The sequence below is a fragment of the Orbicella franksi genome, chromosome 3 (assembly GCF_964199315.1).
Source record: "Orbicella franksi chromosome 3, jaOrbFran1.1, whole genome shotgun sequence".
Taxonomy (NCBI): Eukaryota; Metazoa; Cnidaria; class Anthozoa; order Scleractinia; family Merulinidae; genus Orbicella; species Orbicella franksi.
The window spans coordinates 4,503,510-4,525,384 of NC_138147.1; the positions used below are offsets into that span (position 1 = coordinate 4,503,510).

The following is a 21,875-nucleotide window of genomic DNA, read 5'->3' on the forward strand; positions in this document are numbered from 1 at the left end:
TTCATAGCAGAGAAAGCATCGATAAACCTCGGAAAGCCGTCATGAAAGAAATTTAGCATTGCTTTCTCACTGTGAACATTTGTTCAGTTTCACGACTTTTCCATAAAAAAAGGTGATCAAAAATGTTTAACTCCAGCAACAAAAAAAAAAAAAAAAGGAATAAAGTTTGCAAATTTAAAAAGTACACATATGGACACACTTTACGCAAAAGGCTATGTTATATTTTTATTCAGATACTTCGACATGATAAAAAATCATCTTATCTCTAAGTATAATATAAGGTACAATAGAAACTGCATACTCTTGAAGCCGCAAAGTGTGTTTTGTATTTTACTTAAATGACATGTTCTTCTTCTGGTTCTGAAATAAAACGAAAAGAAAGCGAAAAATAAATTCTGCGACAGATGTGTTTCTGCACTCTAATAACCACAAAAGAAGGAAATGAACTTTACACTGAGGCATATCTAGAGACCCTCTCAATTTATGTCCATTAAAATATCTCCTTTTTCAAACAATTCAAAACAAAAAACAGTCAACTCGTTTTCTACGTACTTCAGTGAATGTTTTCGAGATATTCTTAATTAATCTGGTAGATCCTTAGGCCAATCATAGCGCAAGGTTGTAAAACAGAGCCATTTTCAAAACAGAAACAAATGACAATGCATTATTTAGGATAGAAATGAGCCTTGAGACGAGTTAAACTATACTGCTTATTGGCATTCTTTTTTTTAATTTTTTTTTTTTTTTTTTTTTTTTTTTTTGAGAGCGGGAAATTCTCGTGCAATATTTTACCTCTTCGGTGCCGTCTACACTACGCTGAAAGAATTTAAACACGCAACAATCAAAGGTCATTTTCGATTTGTGTTTGAAAACCACTCGGGCAGGGAAATCACATGATTATCGTAACGTCATCGTTTTCAAAAAGCGCCACTTTCAAAATGTTTTCTGTCCACACGAAAACGAAAAGCCGGTGTTTTCAAATTCCTCCGGTTTGAAGAGCGTTTTCATAAAGCGCCGTTTTTGTGACGGATTAGTGCGGACGGTAGGCCTAGTTGCGTTTTCAAATTCCTCTAGCGTAGTGTGAACGGAACCTTTCTCATTGTTATTTATCAAAGTTCCGGGTAAGAAATTTATTTGTTTTCACTGTGCAACCATTTACCAATGATTAGGACTCACCCTCCAGCAAAAGATACACGAAGTTGGCGTTGCTCTCTCCAACACACTCGCTTTCGTCATTAATATCACATCTGGTGTAGTTTTTACCAATACACAGCTGAGAATCTCCATGTCGAGAATACAGGTCACATGACTCTGGTCCTGACCAGCACTCTCCGTAGTGCTGAAGTCCAAACATTGTGTATCCCTGTTGAGAGGCAGCCTGGGCACAACGACACGCCAGGCTGCAAAGTGAAAAAAAAATAGAGAGGACTAATTATTACCAATAAATTCCAAAAGAATTTAAGATCGGATTGCGAAAATGGCTAAGAGGCTAAAGGATGCTCTCGAAGAAATTAAATGAAGCGCACGGTACAGACAATCGTAAATTATTTCGAGTGCAATTAACGATTTACAATATACGAGTGATATTTTAAAATTTCCTCATGTTGCATGCGCGTCTACGTGAGTGCAATATTGAAAGTCAACGATAAAATGGTTTGCTTTTAGCTTAGGCACAATAAAATACTATTTTTCAGTCATACAATAAAATAGAATCCTTGACCTCCGAGACTGGTCTTCCATGGCTCAACTGACTAAGTTACTAAGCCATACCATAACTAACTGGGTGAGCAAGTGATGATATTTAACTTAGGGCGAACAGAGAGAATGCAGGATGACAAAATATCAACCTTTTTTCACTAGCATTTTGTACAAACCCGTGCAAGTAATCTTCCCAGTTGTTCCAATCGACACTTCGTCCCTGACTTGACTTAACACGGTCACTGATAAGAAGTTTAGACATAGCCCTGGACCACTGTCGGTCCTGATAGCATCCCAGCTTGTAATATGATCGCTCGCACTTGACGTGTTGTCCAGATCCTGCTTACAAAAAGTAACATACATGTAGGCAATCCATTTTCGAATCTTCCTGGCGTTCAAACAAGTAATGTTCTAGACAAAAACTACCAAAACTAGCCTGAATATGATATTGAATCCAATGAAGCTTTTGTTACGAGATTTTAATTACAATTACTTGTTTCTGAAAACCCAGTCCCCAGAAAGTAAGCAAATTATAGCAATACACATGCAACTTCCTTCGCCTAGCTCACTAGCCTGCATTACTACTGAGTGATCAAGTAATATCTTGTTAAGCAACACGACCTTTCCAAAATAAGAACTTCAAACTAACCAAGTGCGAACGCCGTACTAGGAAATATATGCCCGAGGTAGTGGCAGCACAGACCTAGCGCAGTGAGGTCAGGGAAAAAGCGACCGAGGACCAATATTTCAGATTATGGCTGGAGCAAGCTAGGTTAGTAAGTAGTTTGTTAGATGGCAATCAGGGCATGCTTGTTTATTGGATTTTCCGGCTTTCGAAAACAAAAAGATACACAGCTTATGACCGGTTCCATAGAAACAATCTATATGGGAAAATCCCGACCAAGAATGAACTAATCAGTGCACTTGGATCTACCCGAGGACTACCTCGCCGTTTAGTAATCAATCATACTGTCAAAATTACCGTGCATTCATCACCTGAAATGAATGATGTACCACCAAATAACACGAGCAAGGTGAAAAATAACGTCATCTTTATCTTGTTATTCTATGGACAAACATGCAAAATATGTACTAAGCTTTAAATGGCTAAAAAGTCTAACGTGCTAAAGAATATAAGCAGGTTTTTATCAGTATAAAATAATTGTTCATTTTCTGCCAACAGCTGTGTGACATGCAATGTGCGGAGTATTGATTGAAATTATTTCATGAATCATCAGATAGGTATTTCCCCATCAAGGGACTGAGATTAGCGTTTTTCAAGATTTGTAAGGAAACTCAAGGAAATCTAAACAAGGATCAGGCCGTACTCAAGAGCTATTTGATTAAGAGAAGAAATTATACTTACGTTCCGTTATGAAGCTGCCTCCAGCACGCTTTAAACTCAACCTGGAAATGATCGATATTTCCTGCCGGCCCAGCGAACAATTTCACTTGAATGCTAATCTTAAGCATAGTGAAGAGTTTAATTTGCATAACAATGAACATCCACTTAACCACGTTGGCCAGCTAATAATAAGATCCGCAGTTATCATACATAACAATTGTATTTTTTACATCCTGCTTTTAAAAGAAAATAAATTGTCGATTTGCCTGAATCATTTTAAAAGTACAATAAGGTTTGTAAAAAGTTAAGAGCAATTTTGATATTTTGTCCATCTTTTGGTGATTTACTGAATTGCTATAGCGATGATAGTTCGTGCATTTATTCACAGTAAAAATTTATTTAATCATTGTCAAGGTTAAACACTGAACCAACTGGCTGCTCCGATCCCAAAACGATGTGGAATAATCAATAAAACAAATCTTTCTGTTTGCAAACTGACGATACATTTGCCTATAGCATCCTGGCGACAAATATAAATCAACTGCTCCATAAAAATACAATAACTCCCGTTAAAAGAAAAATTTCCGGCGTACGAAAAAAATTACATATTTATAATTACATGCCGTGATTGTTTGAGTTCCGCCTTATTTCATGATAGATTTCAAAGAAAAGTAAATATCTATTGTGATTTTAATATTCGTATATTTCTATCTTTACTTTCAGGTAAACACCTTAAAATCGACATTGATATTTTTTATTGTATTCTCCGTCTTCAAGTGTCAAACCCACTAATTGGTTAAAAATGACTAACCTTGAAAGGTTGCTACGGTACTTCATGGGATCAAATCTCACTGACAAGCAAACTTTTGGTCACTTCACTGCTTCACAAGGGGTAAATTATTGCCATACTGCTTGATTTGGAAGCTAACAGAAGGATGAAATAAGAAACCAATTCTGTAGACAGAATGTTTGCCTATTTTTTTTTTCAAAGAAGAGCTCGGATTTGTTTATGCCATCCTGTTATCTTGACCTAACGAAGAAACGAATTTATAGATCTGGGTGATGCATGGACCAAGTTTGATCATGATATCACGATGAATGTTATTAGGTTCTAACAAAAGTCTCCTAAGGGAGAGTGCTTTTCTCTGTCTCTTTATAATTTGATTTTTCTTCCTATAACCCTCCGAGAAAAATACAAATCATGCGAATCGCGCGAGTTGTAATTTAATTTCCCCTGATTTTAAGTCTACTTTTCTAACCTAGCAGAAAATTACTATGTTCTTTGTACTTTTTTTCTCGAATTCAGACTTAATTAATCAATATCCATAATGTAACATATTACTCAATTCCATAGTAGTTTACTATGAATAAACAGATCGGAAGAAGAACACGCAGTGATAAAGAAAAGAAAGGAAAGATAATGTATCGCCACGCAAATAAGCCGAGGATTAATTAAAGGAAAAAAAAAAACAACGAAGAATAGTCTTGTTACCTATTCTTCCTGTTTTGTAGGATGATTTAACAGAACAATAGGCAAATACATTTACTTTAATGGTTTATTTTATTTTAGATTCACTCTATTAAAGCATTCGTCAAATCCAGTGTTGAAAGCCATTTCTGTAGTGACCTCAGTTTAGAGCGATCCACCTCCACTTCCATTCCCTCCTTTGAAGATAACAACATGTTCATCTCCTATTAGTAAGTTACCAACTATTCATAAAAGAGGCAGGGTGGTTCAGCTTCCTTTTGGTCAAAATGATGTCCAAATCAGGATTAAGTTGCAACAATTAAACACGAAATAAGACTACAACACTGCTTTTACAGTGCAACCCTCCCCTCCCCATTTCGGGCGTATTTGGTAAATAAATAATGGTGATTTTTTTCATCAAAGTGGTATGTGATGGTATCAAGTCATTCCTTTTTCTTTTAAAATGTTTAAGCAAGGAACCGCGAACGATGATCCTGCTGGTACGCGATGGATCAACGGTGATCTAATCGGCTTATCATAGAAAACGAACGTTATTATAATATTATATTGTTCTTCTCCTTTTGCATCTCCCTGCTTCCTTTTTCCCTCAATAATCCTTGAGGGCTTTAGCAACATGCGTTTTCGTTTGTTAGTTTATTTGTTTGTTGGTTGGTTGGTTGGTTGGTTGGTTGGTTGGTTTTTTCCTTACCTCCGTCCCCTACTATCCGATAAACATAGTTTTTGTTCGTAGTTCCAACACATTCGTTGCTGTCTTGGTCATCACAGTTGTTGTCACCAAACCCCACGCAGCCTCCTGCTTTGCCGTAAAGATCAAATCTGTCAGCCGCCTGAGGGTCACTCCAACATTCACCATAATACTGAAGACCAAAATGACTGTACCCTTTGGCGAATGATTCCTTAGCACAGTTGCAAGCCAGTCTAGAGGGAAATATAAACCTCAAATCATTAGCAAGGAAATCATGACAGTGACGGTGTTTAAGTATCTGATCTCAATTAACAAGACAATTACGACTTTATTTCTCCGTTGTCTCCTTGGTTTTATGTTTCAATTGAGATTCAAAGTTCGTCAAAAAATACTCCGCTACGTGTCGTATTTTCAACTCTCTTCACGTTTGATCTATTAAATACAGATTTTTTTTTTTTTCAAAATTCCCTCAACTCTGCAACGTGCTCAGGTTTTCATGTGTTGAATTGTTGTCGTGTTTGTTATGATTATGAAATAGAGGTCAAAGTAATAAGTAGCGAAATAACACCAGGAAATACGGTTTCACAACTTTTTTCACAAGGTTATTCCTTTTATTTACTGTTGACAATGATAAGATTCACTGCTTGCCCGACTGATAGAAAAATCAAAAGAGTAACAAACACAAGAATTGTAAAGAAAAATCACCACCAGGCTGTAATTCTGTAACTGAAACAAAGAGTTTTTTGAAAACAAATAGTATATACATGTATTAAAAGAAAAGAGATAAATTATTGTAGAATAGCACAAACAGCACATATCTAGATCATCTGTCTCTATTGTCTTTCTGGGGTAAGTAAGATTTTCTTGTAAATGTGTTATCACCCATAAACCTTTTCTCATAACAGTTTATTCTGGCCCTTTTCAGTGCCAAGATGGCAATCAAAGGCAATTTAGTCAAAGCACTTTAATTGACATCCATCCAGAGGTACCTATATCCTCAGATTTCACTTCTCCAATAGGGAGGAGACCCCGGAGCAGGCCAGACAGGACAAAGGCAATAACTTCAAATCCCTTCCTCTGCATTTATTTGTAAATTAGTCTTTACTGAACACATAATAGATAGAAATGATCTCCTTCGCCTATGGAAACAATGAGGTTGAAATTTCCAAAATGAAAATTCGTAATGTTATGTTTCGGTTATGTTTCTAACCCTAACGTAAACCGTAATAAATTCTTTATTTCTCTAAACAGCAAAACTAGCCAAAAAGGAACAAAAAAGGCACTGGCCGAATGTTTGATGGTAAAAACATTTCTGCAAGAAGTCATGTGCATTGTATCGATAAGTCTAATCCCTACAGGCTGGTTCTAAATGTTGCTGGGTTCCCTGTATTGTTTATGTATTTTTCCCGCCGTTTAGTTCCCGCGTTTAAGTCATGTGATCATTTCGAGTGTGCATGCAATGGCGAACGTCGGCAAGCGTTGTAGTTGTGTATGCGATTCACTCGAAGTAACGACGGATAAGACGGATAAAGACGCGGAAGATTGATGGAATTATGTACAAGCAAACAGGAGCGTCTTATTGGAGTGTTAGTCGAATTAAAGTCAGTGAACTAGAGCGAATCTTGCCTATTGAAACCGAGGGAATTGGAAATTGGCCCTTGCACTAAACTTTAGTACCATCCAGACAACAAATCATACATTTGACAATAGAAATATCATAAACCAGGGATATGCTACAATCTAAGAATATTCACAGGGATATTTTCAACCTAACACTGCCACAAAAATAAAAATATTCAGCCTCGGCCAGGAAAACAATATTATTATTAGAAAAAAAGGGTGTATTTCAAATAAGAATTGGAATAAGCCCAATCCTAATACAGATGGAATACGTGTCCGGACACAAGAAAACAGAAACGATTTTCCGTAGAAAAACCAAGGGTCACAAAAAAATAAGCAAAAGTTCCTTTTAGATTTGAAATTCGAATGTGACGAACCCTTCAAGCTCTCTCATCCCGCTCTACTTTGTTTTCGTTCGCAGAAAATCTAATTACGCTAGAATATATATAGAACGGAAAAAAATAACGTAAGGCCGCTGGTGGCGAGCTGCAGCTTGCTAGCTGTCGGCAGATCTGTACTTCAATCAAAGCCTTAATTAATGCTCGTTATTTCTATTTTTTGGGGCTTATTTCTACTTCTATGATATGGGTTACATCTTTTAAATTAAAATTTAACGGAAAAGATTCACCTTTCGAATCGTTAACGGCAGACTGATTCAACATCGCTTGAGGTGAACTGCAATATAACCTCCTATAGCCGTTTCTTATTCGTATAAACACTCGCCACGTCCGCCATATTTCTTTAGGATGTATTTAAACCAACACGTAGGGGCCAAACCACCCTCCAAATGTTTCGTCAGTTCTTGGGTATTTCACATTATTTCGCATTACTTAAAAAGTATTGACTCTTTCTACACCAAACTTGGCAGATGAGCAGGAGACCTATTGCCAATTATATTTATATGAAAAATGTCAGTAAATGTCAAAGTTGTGACGTCACAGTGATGACGCCATGTTTTTTTGCCACTTTTGAAGTTTTTAATATGCATATGTTTTACAACGTGTTCGAAAGAGGACATCAAGGGGAGTTGAAACCTGAAAAAAACTTTTCCATATCACAAAAATTAAATGAAATATGGCATTTTTAAATATGAAAACTAACTCTGCAAAATATGGGGTCCCCCCCTTGAGAAAAATCCCCAAATTGGAGCGGTAATTTTGTTCCAGCAAATGCAGCTATGTTGCACATGTGATGTGCCAGATGACTAAAGCAAAAATAAAGAAGAAAATCGGAATAAAAAGTATCCTTCTAGTGTTATTGGGTTAAAATTAGTTTTGTTACGTCATAACCTGTGACGTCACCCGTTTTTTACTGTTAATACCATCCTAACAAAGCCGAAAATCAAATTTCTAAAACAATACGATTTTTGACAACATCAAGCTTTCTATTTTTCTAGATCATTAGCCTTCCTGGAATAAAACTGAAAAAAATAAACCAGAGAGACTGAGTTAAGAAGGACAGTATGGTTAAGCAAATTCCGGGGGGGACAGCAAAAAAATATTTAACTTACCACATCTCGAAAAATAATCATCACAGCAAAAAACGGTTTCCGGCATTTTACTCCTGAAGTCAAGGCCTTTCCAATGACATAATCTTTTTATCAGATTTTACAAAAAATTATAGCACGTTTTGGTGACGTCATCAATTATGACGTCAAAATCTGACATTTTGTCATACTTCCAAATTAAAATAAACTGGAGAACAAAGAAAGCTCATCTGCCAAACTTGGTTCAGAAATACATAAACCAAGCAAATATAGCCTTCATGAAACATTAGGGGGGTGGTTTGGCCCCTACGTGCAATCATAAGCTAATCAGCAAGGGTGTTCAAGTTCAACAAATTCTTCCTTACCAAGGCTATTCTCCCGTCCTTGGGGACGAGGTTGCGCCGCAAGTAAACATGGCGGACATTTGCTGAATTAAATTTTCATTTATTCGAAAGACTCCAAGTTCAGGATATTCGAAAGAATGGAGAATTTTCAAAATGACTGCTGTCGCCCTTGAACCAAAAATCTTTTCAAGAACTCGTATTCAAAGCATTTAAGAGTCGTAAACGAAGTGGTTACGTTGATCACAGGTCAGATTGATTGACCGAAATTTATTTACCTTCAAACTAAAGCTATTCATCAGACGATGAGTACAACTGTTACTGAAGTCAACAACGATAAAACAAAGGTACCAGTTGAATTAATATTTCGTAGTGTTTCGCTTGTTTGTTTTACTGCGCCGAACTCCATGAGTAAATTGATTCACAATCGATATAAATGTAAGCATATTATTAGCACTACGGCTATACAAACGAGCAATTGCGTCTGTTACTATGCTTTAGTCCGTTATTTTGTAGTCTTGATACCCACCTCTGAAAATTATACTAAAACAATTATTCGCTTCAACCCTCGACTTCGTCTCGGAGAATATTCGCCAATGTTCACTTGGCCTTTGGCGAATAATTGTTACATATCATTATCACATGCTACTGTGTTCTGACACTTACTTCCGCAGAAACTTCCTCCATTCACCGACCTGCCATGTTATTTTTTTCCTGTCATTGAAAATTTTTTCAGAAAGTGCCCTGGTGTAGGGTCTATCTTGATAACATCCAACTTTCTCGTATTTAACCTCACATCCTTCTAGTTCATCTGAAAAAAAGACGAATATGGTAAAAAGAGAGGTAATAATATTTTATCATAATATTGCTCTTTTCAAGCTTTACACAGTCAAGTTCGAACCCCGATTTCTCCTTCTGGGTGACTCTACTTCATCGGGCCATCGCGCTCGACGTACGTTTCTGAATCATGTATTTTCATTACAAGCATTATCAGTAAAAGTTAATAAAAAGTGAAAATGAAAAACAAACATTTTTCACCTTCCAACGACCATGACTGGACTATTCCTAATGTCAGAACAATCAAGCAGCCAGCTGTTAACATCAGATGCATACTGTGGCTAAAACATACAAAATTTGATGGAACAGTGGATAATTATTGCAACGCAGTTATAGCATTATTTTCCGTTCCTCTAGTAAAACTAGTGTTGAATTATATTCTCAGATATTTTAAGGGTTTTTGTGGGGGATTTTAACTTTAACTATTTTGTGGTTCTTTTCTTATTTCAGGGAGTTTTAGGGTTCAATTTAATAGCTTTAGGAATTTTAGGTACATTTGGGTTATTTATCTCAATGAGCTATCAAAGAACTAATGGATAAATTTATATCATTTACAAGCCAGTGGCTTTGATTTGGATTTATGAACACACAAATTTTTGCTCAAGGATCATTGTATTTCAGGAACGGATTTTACAAATAAACACCGTATGTCATTAGTTATTTGATAGCAAGCTAAACATATTGATCCGGGGACAGCTATATTTATTCGTGACTTACAGGACCTTGTGTTTAAGTCAACGTATTTATCCATTTCATCACTTTCATTTTCAATTTAGTCTACCCTTTGGGCATATTTTGGGTATTTCAATATTGTGATATTTGTGGCTTTCGGTTTTATCATATTTATTCTCGGGCACTCATCTTTTTGGCCCAACTTATTTTAAGATTAAGTGGCTGATGCCGATGGCCATCTTAGAAACAATTCTCTTAACCAGTGTTGATTTAGTAGGTCAGACTCCGTAAATGAGAATCTTGGTTCGGATGTAATTTTCTTTAAAAGGGTGAATCGGGACAAACAACTAGAATTTAGAAAATTAAGATCCGCAACTGTACTTACGTTCTATTCATCTAGTAAGCTAACTCAACTACCAAATGATGATTTTAACTGTTGTGCGTCCGGATAAAACAATCTCTTGTAGCAAACAGTTTGTTTTATACTGTAGAAAGCTCGCACCTCCAGACGCAGGACCGCATATTGATAAGTTTTCCAGAGCTCATTAAATCTAGTTTTCAGTCGCATGCCTAACACCTTCTCAATCCTTTGTTCTCGACTCGTGGATTTAGGCCTTAACTTAGAATGTTTCCTCTAACGAAAACATAAACGTTTTTCGATAGAAACTTAGCTTAAAATGATAACTTCCTCTCTTTCCGATTATTGGTCTTTCTAAAATATTCCTTAGCATAGAGGGTCCTTGAAATACAAATCTTTGCACAAACACAGAAACTGAGCTAAATGATAAATTCTTTTGTATTTGCCATCTCCAACAGCTGAAGTCACCCAACTTATCCATAACAAAACAGCTTACTTTAGCTGTAATGAGAAAATTCCAACCGATTTATATCAGTGCGACGTGAATAGTCGTTGTAAGGTATATAATCGACTGTCAAGCGATACACAGTTAAAGAAGTGGCCCGAAGAACTGTTTCCTCTTTGGATGTGCTAACTTACAAAATCTGCCCGGTAACACTAGCTTAGTTTACGCTCGAAGCTCTCCCACTTGCCTTTCACCTGTTCTTTTAAGCACCTCTCCATTACTTCTAATTTTCAACTAACAACTATCTTAGATCAGCGCTAATTCGCTAATTCACTGAGTTCTTCAAGGCTTCCAAACCGAGCTCTACCCCTAAGTAATTAGTTATTCTTGCCACTAGCCAATGAAGCTAACTAATGCGTTCTAAATTATACCTAAGTTTTGCTGAGTCACTTACTGTGATCTCCACTGACTTTGTTTTCTAAAATTCTCAGCATAGGCCATGGGTAAGAGCTGATGTAAACTGCGCGAAAACAGATTAAGTAACTTCCTGGACAAGGCTCCATATACAGTTAAGAGAAATATTAATTGTCAAATAAAGTAGAGTTGACCTTCGGGCAGGAAATTAAGGTACCATCAACCAGAGATCCCGGTTGTAGTCTGGGCTACTTCCCGCTGCAGCGAGTTACTACTCAAACTCTTCGCCATCACTGAGTTATTTCCTTACAAAAGACCCACCTACAAAAAGCATTCAGAGTGCTTGAAAACTAACCTCTGTTTGATAGCTTTCTATTGATAATCTCCTTTTTTCAGTGAAATAATGTCAGTAGTAAGATATTTCAGTCTCATTCACGGACGTTCTGTGACGATGTACTGCTTTGGCTTGTATGAATTGCTTTTGTTTGGTTACTTTAGTTCTGCAATTTCTTCGTCCTGTTTTCATTCGGAAAAAAATAGAGGGCGTAAATATGTACTGATGATTTCTCGATTGTTTAGTCCATGCAAAATAAAGTCTATTGCTGAGAAAATGGAGACCAAATTACACGCGGTGATTTTGACCAAATTTTGCTTAAATTAGTTTCTTAAAAGGAGTGCGTACTAATAACAAATCACCCGATCTCCAGACTAAATATCTTGTACCCTTGCCAAGAGATTGATATTGATATATGGGGTCAATTTTCATCTTGGCAATGAAAATAACAAAATAGTAATAGGGCATTAAAATCACTTGTTACATTAAAATCGTAGGACGGTACGGCGAATGACCCACCTATAAACTGACTGACAAATCACAACGTATGAATTTCTCTATGAAAGGCCTAGCTTCAGACCGTTTCTCGCGTCGTTTACTGAATATTCAACAAATATTAAATCGTTATTTGAACGCCAATACTTTTACATTAATCCGGGAGCAAGCTCACCATTAGGTTGCACGTGCGAGCGGCGAAGGCTCAAGGTGGGCTCTAATTTCCATTGGACTCAAAATGCCGGTTTGCATTTCGAAAAAAACCTGACCAGGAATTTCTGTCCCAATTAGTTTTTCTCCCCGAATTTCCTGAATTTTCGGCTGAATGATTGGCATTTCGGAAATGTAGCAATTACCGGGTTTTTTTGGAATTTTTCCAAAGAAAATGTCCCTACCATCCTTTTGGAAATTCTGGTTGGATGGAAAGCGCCAAGTGACTTTCGCCGCCCGCAGGTGTAAACCAAAGGTGATCATTCTAACAGGCTAGCTAGTACCTATCAACATAGTGAGCTGCGATGAAACTGCTGTTTTAAACAGAAGAAAAGTATTAACGAAATATAGACTATATCGAAAGAGTACTTCATTTTTAAAATATCAAACTTACGCTAAAAAGGAAAATATTGGCTGAGAACCTTACTTGTACGAAACACGTTTCTTTGCTGGTTACAAACACAATGCCCAGAATAAAGAAAGTTTGTTCAGTGCAACGTATATATACTCACCTTTGACGTCGAACATAGACAATGATGTACCTCTTTCAAAATTTAGGTTAATTAGAGGACCATATGCACGATGCCTTAAGTCATTTTTCTGATGTACAAAATGACTATATTAGGTAGAAATACACGTAATTTTTACATTTGGGAAAGACAGAGATAGGTTATGAAGGTGAAGATGTTCAATATTTCCAAGATAGGACATCTGTGATCGAATTTCCCTAAGACCATTAGATATGTTTTTGTTCTCTAAGATCATTTTATTCCTTTATCATACTCAGAAATCTGTTTGATTGATAAGATCCTAAAGACCGTTTCATCGTGTACAGAATGTTAGAGATATTTGAAATATTTACAGGGATTACCAATAATTACTCAAAACCCTCAAACTACGAAAGTCAACACCAGTCTACTTGTATCAACTCCTATTCAATGGATAAGCTTCTCGTTTAGCACTATTCAGCACTTTTTTTATCTCGAAAATACCAGAAAGCTGGTGGCAGAAATTTGAATTTTAGTAGATTACAAACCAGAGATGTTAATATCTGTAACCAAAACAAGGTCAGCAAAAGTCTCTACCTGTCACAATATGTGTGTGATTTCGGATAAAAAAAAAACTAGATTTTAAACTGCAGTTGAAATGAAATTTAAGGTTACTGTGTGATCGTTGTGTGGGAATAGAATCACCGGAAACAGCTGAACGAACAATAAACTAGGAATAAACGGATCGAAGGTAAAGAAATACCGGTTAATAATCACGAACGAACGAGGATCTCAGAGTTTAACAATGTATGGGAACTTTAATAAGCTAGGAATGCGTCGCATTTCTGAAGATTTATTTTAACATACATGCACTGATAGTATATCCACGAAATTGACCTCAAACGAGTGTAGGTTAGTTCTGAAACGAGTGAGGATACTAGAGACCTTGGACCTGGCATTAATGATGAAGATCTCAGTCAGAGATAATTTATTTTAAACAACGTATCTAACTTATTTTTATGCAAATTTCCAACCTTTATGCAACAGGTCTTTTCAGCTATAGATCCATCCTTAACTGTGTAGATCAGTCAAAAAGTAGGTCCACGTCTCATAGAAAAGAAATCCTTTGCAGAACCTATATCAGTCAACGTTCAAGAAACTTCATAATCCATTTATCTATTTTTTTTTCTGTATTAAGAATATAACAAACAAATAGTTTAGTGAGATGTTTTTTATATTATTATTTTTTTAAGATTCACACGTTTTTCATTACTTGTAAAAGCCAGCGTTGCAGTCTCGTCATTATGCAGTCGGCCCAAATCCATTTCCACTTCCTCCTTTAAAAAATACACACAGCTCTTTCTTTTTTTTTTTTTTTTTTTTTTTTCTCAGAGCTCTAGAGTAAAGTGGCTTTAACGATTACAGGAAACGAGCAAACATGTCCTAGGGATCTGATCGCTACATTTACAACTCAACTACCGCGCTCCAAATTTGTTTTCCAAAGGAACCGTGGTACAACGGTAACATGACTAGAAAGTGCCACCAAAAGAGGCTAAGGTGTTTGGTGATAGGATTTTCGTTTTGGGCCGGTGGGAAAATGATGAAACAATTTTTTACGTTAATTGGATCTATTTCAATCATACGGGTGTTAAAAAGAAGTTTTCATGGGAGGCCGCTCTGTTTGTACTTTCCATGCTCTCGCATGGACAGGAGCTTTAAATTACGATGATAATTTTCACCTTCTTCTACTACGCGGTACACGTAGTTTTTGCTTGCACCTCCAGTTTAAATTGCGATGAACGTCATAGGACGGTTGTCATATATAACAGGACCAAAGATCATGGCGAGAAGTTTTCTTGACAGAATGTCAGCGAGGAATGATGACCGAACAGCTTATGAATGCCTCAGCATTCCGGAGTTAGCCCTCGGACGTACAAGGAGGGGGCGGGAGTGGATGCCACCCCCCATAAGGTTTTTTCAACTTTTTAAAAAGACGATTTACTCTAAGGCGCATCTTCCGCGGAAATTTTGATATGTCGAGTGTGTGTCTGTCATTTTTGACGGACACATTGGCAGTTTACCAGTACTGATTCTAACGGTTTTGAGTCAGTACTGGCAGTTTTTAAGGAAGAAAAGGGGAATATATAGCGCTCTTGCAAAAATGGCGCAAAATTTGAGTAACAACACGACGAAAAAGCATGGTCTTATGGTGTTTATGATTTTAGACAGAGAATTGAACGCCTATTATACGCGATTGGTCCATGCAGTTGTAAGTAATATATCAAAATACAAAAGACCGTGCTTGACCACATTTCCAAACACCGAGAAGAGAGTTGAAAATACGACGCGCAGTGGAGTATTTTTGACAAACTTCGAGGTGTTTGGAAATGTGTTCACACACTGTCTTGAGCGTTTGATATATCTTCTCAATCGAAACTAAAACTAAGGAGAAAACGGAGAAATAAAATCATAAAAATCTGTGCTAATTAAGATCAGATATCCAAACACCATCGCGGTCATGATTTCCTTTGTTTAAATTTGATGAATTATGAATGAGTTTGAGAAGATTCATCCTCCACATCTTAAACTGGAAACAAAGTCCTCTCCAGAACCCAGCCATATCAATGTTCAGGAAACCTTAAGACCACTTTATCACGCTTTATGTCGTTATCTATTGTTTGACGATTTAAAATCAAGTAAACAGATAGGTTATCAAAATGGGTTTTCATTTTGAGGTAAGACGTTTAATTTTATTGTAGTGTCTTCATCATGGAGCTAACCCAAATCCACTTGCACTTCCTCCTTCTAAAATAAAAAAAAGAATAGAATAGTTTAACCTGTTTACACAACAGAGGGTCGTATTTTACATTTTCTAGTGGATAAGTTTAAATATGTCTGATAGTTGGCAATGTTATCGTGTTTTATTTTTAAAAAAAGTTCCAGAGCAAAGAGTTTAGAGTCTATGAGCCTACAGCTGCCCTTGAGTTCTGATTTTTACCTGCTAATCTCAACCTGCTAATCTCAACCTGCTAATCTCAACCTGCTAATCTCTGCCAAATATTATTTGCTCCCAAATGGAACCGTCGCATAGTAGCGATATGACTGGAAAGTTAGTCAAGAAATTTTACGTAAGCCTTTTTTTTTTTGATAGGTAGGGTAGGGGTGAATTTTTTTAATTAGGTTAATTTGGTTTCCTTTCAATCATATGGGACCTGTTTTTTATGAATGGAGCCTTCATTGGCAGCCGCTGTGGCTGTACTTTTCAAAACTATCCTTTGAAGTCCTCGTATGGATAAGAACCTCAAAATATGATAATCATATTCACCTTGTTCCACGCGGTACACGTAGTTTTTGTTTTCACCTCCAACACATTCGTTGCTGTCTTCGTCATCGCACGGTTTGTATGCAAACCCCATGCAATTTTCGGATTTTCCGTAGCGGTCAAACTTGTCAGCGGCCTCAGGATCACTCCAACATTCACCATAGTACTGTAGACCAAAATGGTCGTGCCCTTTAGCCCTTGATTCCTTGGCACAGCGGCAAGCCAGTCTAAAGAAAATTATAGAAACACAACACATATTGTCTCATACCTAATCACGGAAGGGTTTATTTGGCCAAGATGCACCACCAAGCATTCGTTTATCACATTTAAAAAGGATTTGTTTACAGGAAACCAGAGATATGAAATGGGCAATCTCATCGTCTTTTTATCAAGATGGAAATGAAATCTCGCTTTATAGACAAGGGAATAGACGACAAAGAAAGAGAACGATTCACTGCAAGATTAAAAGGCCCTGTGAGCCAGATTGTTTTGCAAAAGTTAATTTAAAGAGTGAAAACAAACTAATATTGCGATGCTAAAATGATCGTCAATTGCAAAATTATTGAACATAACTTTGAAAGAAAAACATTAGAACGAATGGTAAGCTACAAAAATTCGAAATGGGATGAGGGTAAATTTCCGGTTGCCATGCGTGCGTGCGTGCCATGGTCAAGAATCGTACACAAATAGTTGTCACAACATGTCCGTGGGAGATGACTGAACAGCTCATCATAAATTTTCATCATACCAAAATGAAAGTTCTTTTCCAAAGTCCTCAAAAGTCTAAGAGTGCTGGCATTTGGTAAGATCGATTGACCAATTGATTACAACCAAACCCTTTGAGATTAAACTTCATAACTTACAGATCAATTAGAGAGTTCCTTGCTCTCAATGTTGAAATGAATACTTGACCTTTGTTATATTTACCACCATTCTGGAACACTTGCCTTTTTAAAAACTTTTCCCATTTACCAGCTTCCCAGTCTATATTTTTCCGGTCACTGAAGATTCTTACAGAGAGCGCCCTGGTATCCGTTTTATCTTTGAAACATCCTACTTTCTCGTAGTTCACGTCACATTCTTCTGGTTCATCTGAGACGTCCTCTAATTGAAAGACAACAAGCAAAAACAGAAGAAATCTTATCAGTTGCAGTCAAGCATTAGTAAAAAGAAAAGGCTTCCAGTATTTATGGATTGGAGGACCAGGATGCCTATATTTTAACTATCATCTCTGATGCGAGACTGAGAATATTGTAACTGACTGGACCAGATGCTAGTAAACTGCTGATTCTATCTGTAACCCTGGCTGCCTGCCATTTTTTACCTCTAGTTATTTAGCTGGGCCCCTAATAGATAACTTTGGAAAATATTTCTGTGAGACCAAGGGAAAATAAAGCTTGTGTGGTACTGTGTCCTCCCGCCTCCTCCCCACATGCTCTTAATTTACATAAGAGATGTTAAGCGTCATTCCAAAGGGTACACCCGAGAGGCCAGTCCAGTACATGAATCAAGCACAGTCATTCCGCCATGCCACCTGAACACTTTAATAAACAATCATTTCACGAGCGCGCGTTTGATTAGAAATGGATATGATTGGTCCATATCTGACAAGCGCCAGTGGAATAACTTTTTTATTAAAAACGCTCCCAAATCATAGATACTAAACTAATATTAAAATAAAAACGCCTAAAAGAATCACGCGTACGCTTATCATATTTACAGAGCATGGTATAATGGCACATAACCAATGATGGCTAAGCCAATGAAAGCTCCAAAATTGCATTATCCAATGGTCCAGTTTTTAAAAATGAGGTAATAGATCGGTTTTCAAGAGTGTCGTTAAACCAAAACCAAAGCAATTTTCTTTTTCAATTAGAACACTCAGCCAATCTGAAACCGTAGTAAAACAAAACCCAAAACGAAAGCAATTTTTTATCAATTAGAACACTCAGCCGATCTCAAACGGTAGTAAAACCAAACCCAAAACTAAAGTAATTACCTTATCACTTTCGACGCCAAATTGAATACTGCTCTGTGTAGATGCAAAGAAATTATTCAAGAAACAAATGGGGTTTTCAATTCACATTTAGCAGTATGGCATCAATTAAGATTCGCTATCTATAACAATTGAAATGAATATCTACTAACCCTCCTCCAGAAAAGAACGATACATCTGTTCGAATTCCATGTCGTTCTTGATGTCTGATAATCAAAATTATATTATATTACTGACTATTTTCTCGCCACCGTGCAATATCCTCTATGTATTGAACAAATTGTACCTTAGATATACATCTTAACCCAAGTGGGCATCGTGAACCCTACCCACGACTAGTTAATGCGACGTACAATTTCATTAAGATGACTTTTGCTTGGCCTGAAGGAAAACTGCATTCGTTCGATTTGATTTTCGGGGTTCTACTGTCCTGTTGACATAAGGACAGTAGAACATGTTCAGTAGGTGTTTCATCTAACCTTTCTCCTTTGATTCTCTTTAAAGATTACTACTTTGAATATGTCTTGCATGATGCATGACCAACTAAATGCGTTCACTTTAGTCTGAGAAAGACGATAAATAAATCCTTAGATCATAGATGGAATATTGTTAGAAAAGTCACTCTTGCTGACTTTAGCAGACACTTAAGACAATTTTTGTCGACGTCAAGTTGTGCATGAGGTACGCTTTTGACTGGAATATATATTTTTCGCTTGGAACCTCACTTTCTATAACGCACGTTTGAATTGAAAAGGACGAACAATTAGCACTTCCAGCTAAGAAAAGATTATACCGCACCAGCTGTAGCAACAAATAATAAAGATGGCGATAAAAAACAAATTACGATTACCTTTCAAGGACGATGATTGGACCATTACCACCAGCAGAAAAATCAGGCAGCCACTTGATAATGTGAGGAAATTCATAGTCTGCGTAAAACAGGCAAAACGGGTGACTATTTAATACTAACGTATTTTTTTTTAACAAAAATAAATGATAATCATTTGCTTTAAGTGGTAGAAAGCAAGAAAGGCAAGTGAGGACGAAAGCCGCTTTACTCGTTTATTTAATAAAACGTTAACGACCAAAGTGCTAGAAATGAAAATAAAAGACCGACATTAAAACATCTTCTTTTTCCATAAAGAGTTAAGTTGATAAATCATACCATTTCAGTTGTTAAATGAACTATGTAATTCTTCGACAAGAAAGTCACAAACAAAATAAAGAAGAGGGCGCCTGATATTAGTTCCACCTAGCTTTAATGTATTGATTAAAACTCTTAGTTAATTTAAAACTTATAAGCAATAGAGTGAGTGGTAGATAGGGCGATAGTGAACCATTAAAAGGGAAGCCGAATCCGAAAAGATTAACTCGCTACTAAAACGTTTCTTCGAAGCTCGCTATTAGTAACATAAGACAAAGTAAAGAAAAATATCAATTCTATAATTTTATATGAAGCCAGAAGAAGACCTACCTGCCTTGAGTGAAACAGAGTTTTTTAGAATATTCGTAAGGAGATTGGGAGCGTGGACAGAAGCAGCAATGGCAAATTAAAACGTGAAAGTCGTTCTTCAAACTAAACTGTTAAAAGTGGGAAATTTCGCAATGCGGAAAAAGAGTATCACCTTTTCGTTTTATAACTCTGGCTGTGTTATCTTTTCATTATGCCATTTGTCGGTTTGTTGAAACACTTGCACAAATAACACGCTTTGATTTATCTTGGAGCAAACGATAAAACATGTAATTAAAAATAAATTGTTATCGATCTAGCTTGATTTTAAAATTGCCTTAAAGAGGCTTTTACTCGGACGATAAGATATCTTAATGGTTAACAACTCCGCATAATATTATAATTAGTAACAGAGGAATTCGACATCGCTTTAGGTAGAAAGCTATGCTTTTCAAGTACTAGAGCACAAAATTCGATATTTAAATTGTTTAAATAACAACTTAAACAATTTTAGCTTTAAACTGATCAATAAGAATCGTATTTTGTTTTCTCATAATAGATTTTCGATAATAAAACAGACATCGTTGAGTGGGTCTACTACCAAAGAATCATTACGAAAGACAGTAAACAGGCATCTTGCATACGATTCACGGAAGTTATTGATATTTGTGTAGAAAGACCCATCTCTAAAAAGCTTAAAATCATGTGAATTGTCTCACCACTGTGAACAATTTGAAACACTGAACGTAGGAGTGAAAGTTCCAACAGGAATGGACAACAACACGTGAAATTTGTCCAGGACAAAGACGTTTTCTTACTGTTAATTCCATCTGAAAAAGTAAATGTTGCGACCTCTTCGACAATTATAAATTTTCTATTTTATTAATATATGGTTATTGAGAGTGCTCAAAGACCAATAACACCCTGACGCAAAAAAATCAAGAGGCCAATATCCAGCCATCTTGACCAAATAGGCAAGGTCAATAAAGAATTTATTTAATTGCATGGTGACAGGGACAACGCAGGAGGTGATGCTTGGGGATTTTTAGTACCCCTCTCTCTCTCCCCGCTATTTGAAAGTAAAAATAAAGAAATAAAGCGAAATGCGATATACCATAACGACTTCTTATGAATAATTCGTTAATGGATTATATACCTGGGAAACTCCGTGGCCAGATATACGTTGACGAATTCATGGGAACCCAGCCCCCCACCCCCCGCCCCACGCCGAAAAAAACCCTTTGATTTTTGTCTTCAAATTAAATTTAGACCCCCGCACACAATTTTTCAGAGGCCTTGTACAGAGGACAAGGATGTTACCTGCTAGTGGTACAAGAGTAGTTTATGTCCTGAGGAAGATGTGAAACGAAGCAAGCGTCAAATCATCAGTCAATGACGCGAATTTACTATAACCTTCCTAGCTGAGGCAATGTTACCGGGGTGAACGCTTACACCAAGGAGAATTGAAATTGAGGCTCCCTCCACTTTAATAGGTTTTAAATAATAATATTAAATAATCTTTATGGAGGATGCTCCCGTCACATTGCGTTGTTTTCAGGGAGGTCCTCGAAAACTCATTAAACGTTTCGGCAGCGTTTTCCTCATCAACACCAAACGCTCGAAAACGTTGATACCCGGTCAAGAGAAAATGACCCAAGTACAATCGTCACCTGCGAATATGCATGCATGTGAATGACTTAAGCGTTTCAAAGGCCCCCGTTTTATTACTCTTACGCTTACAGTAGGTCGGGGGGGGGGGGTGGTTTAGGAACCAAACCAACTACTAGATCCCATACCCGCTGACGCTTAACTTTGCTGTTCGCACAATGTACTGCAGTGCCCTAGTGCTAGCCAGCTGTCCTTGAGAAAAGACATGAAATTTCAATTTTTGTGTACGTATTAGTAGACCGCTCATTCACGTATTTACCTGTACACTGTATTCTATTCAGCTTATTCATAGTACATATATAGTATCAACTCAGATCTGAGATTGAAATGGGTAACTGTGTTTTTTGCTTTATAATTTTATGAGCATCTATTACCTATTTTGAGTCAAGGTTCTTTTGTTTTGTTTTTTTCTTAATTCTTAGTTCTTCTTTAATCGTTTGAATTGTCCCCGACCAAATTATAACTGTTTTGCAGATTACATTAATAATTGTTTTCGATGCGCCAATGGCAACGTCGATACAT

The 21,875-nt window shown here is 36.8% G+C and overlaps 3 protein-coding genes across 3 annotated transcripts; all 3 read right to left on the reverse strand.

The window, feature by feature from the left end:
- Positions 1-285: 285 nt before the first annotated feature.
- LOC145480749 (uncharacterized) lies at positions 286-3,148 on the reverse strand. The gene is made up of 5 exons (XM_081459070.1): positions 3,065-3,148; positions 2,695-2,764; positions 1,875-2,037; positions 1,177-1,400; positions 286-360 (listed from the first exon to the last, which is right to left on the reverse strand). Exons 2-5 carry the CDS (start codon positions 2,747-2,749, stop codon positions 335-337), a joined length of 468 nt encoding a protein of 155 aa, XP_081315196.1. The 5' UTR covers positions 2,750-2,764; positions 3,065-3,148; the 3' UTR covers positions 286-334.
- Positions 3,149-5,011: 1,863 nt separating this feature from the next.
- Positions 5,012-11,254, reverse strand: LOC145480522 (uncharacterized). Its single transcript, XM_081458763.1, has 5 exons — positions 11,231-11,254; positions 10,676-10,807; positions 9,703-9,782; positions 9,331-9,513; positions 5,012-5,450 (listed from the first exon to the last, which is right to left on the reverse strand). Exons 1-5 carry the CDS (start codon positions 11,252-11,254, stop codon positions 5,138-5,140), a joined length of 732 nt encoding a protein of 243 aa, XP_081314889.1. The 3' UTR covers positions 5,012-5,137.
- A 2,821-nt stretch (positions 11,255-14,075) lies between these two features.
- Positions 14,076-19,810, reverse strand: LOC145482965 (uncharacterized). The gene is made up of 6 exons (XM_081461593.1): positions 19,710-19,810; positions 19,086-19,164; positions 18,388-18,441; positions 17,187-17,343; positions 16,243-16,466; positions 14,076-15,722 (listed from the first exon to the last, which is right to left on the reverse strand). The coding sequence occupies exons 2-6, from the start codon at positions 19,159-19,161 to the stop codon at positions 15,685-15,687; spliced, it is 549 nt and encodes a 182-aa protein (XP_081317719.1). The 5' UTR covers positions 19,162-19,164; positions 19,710-19,810; the 3' UTR covers positions 14,076-15,684.
- Positions 19,811-21,875: the final 2,065 nt, after the last annotated feature.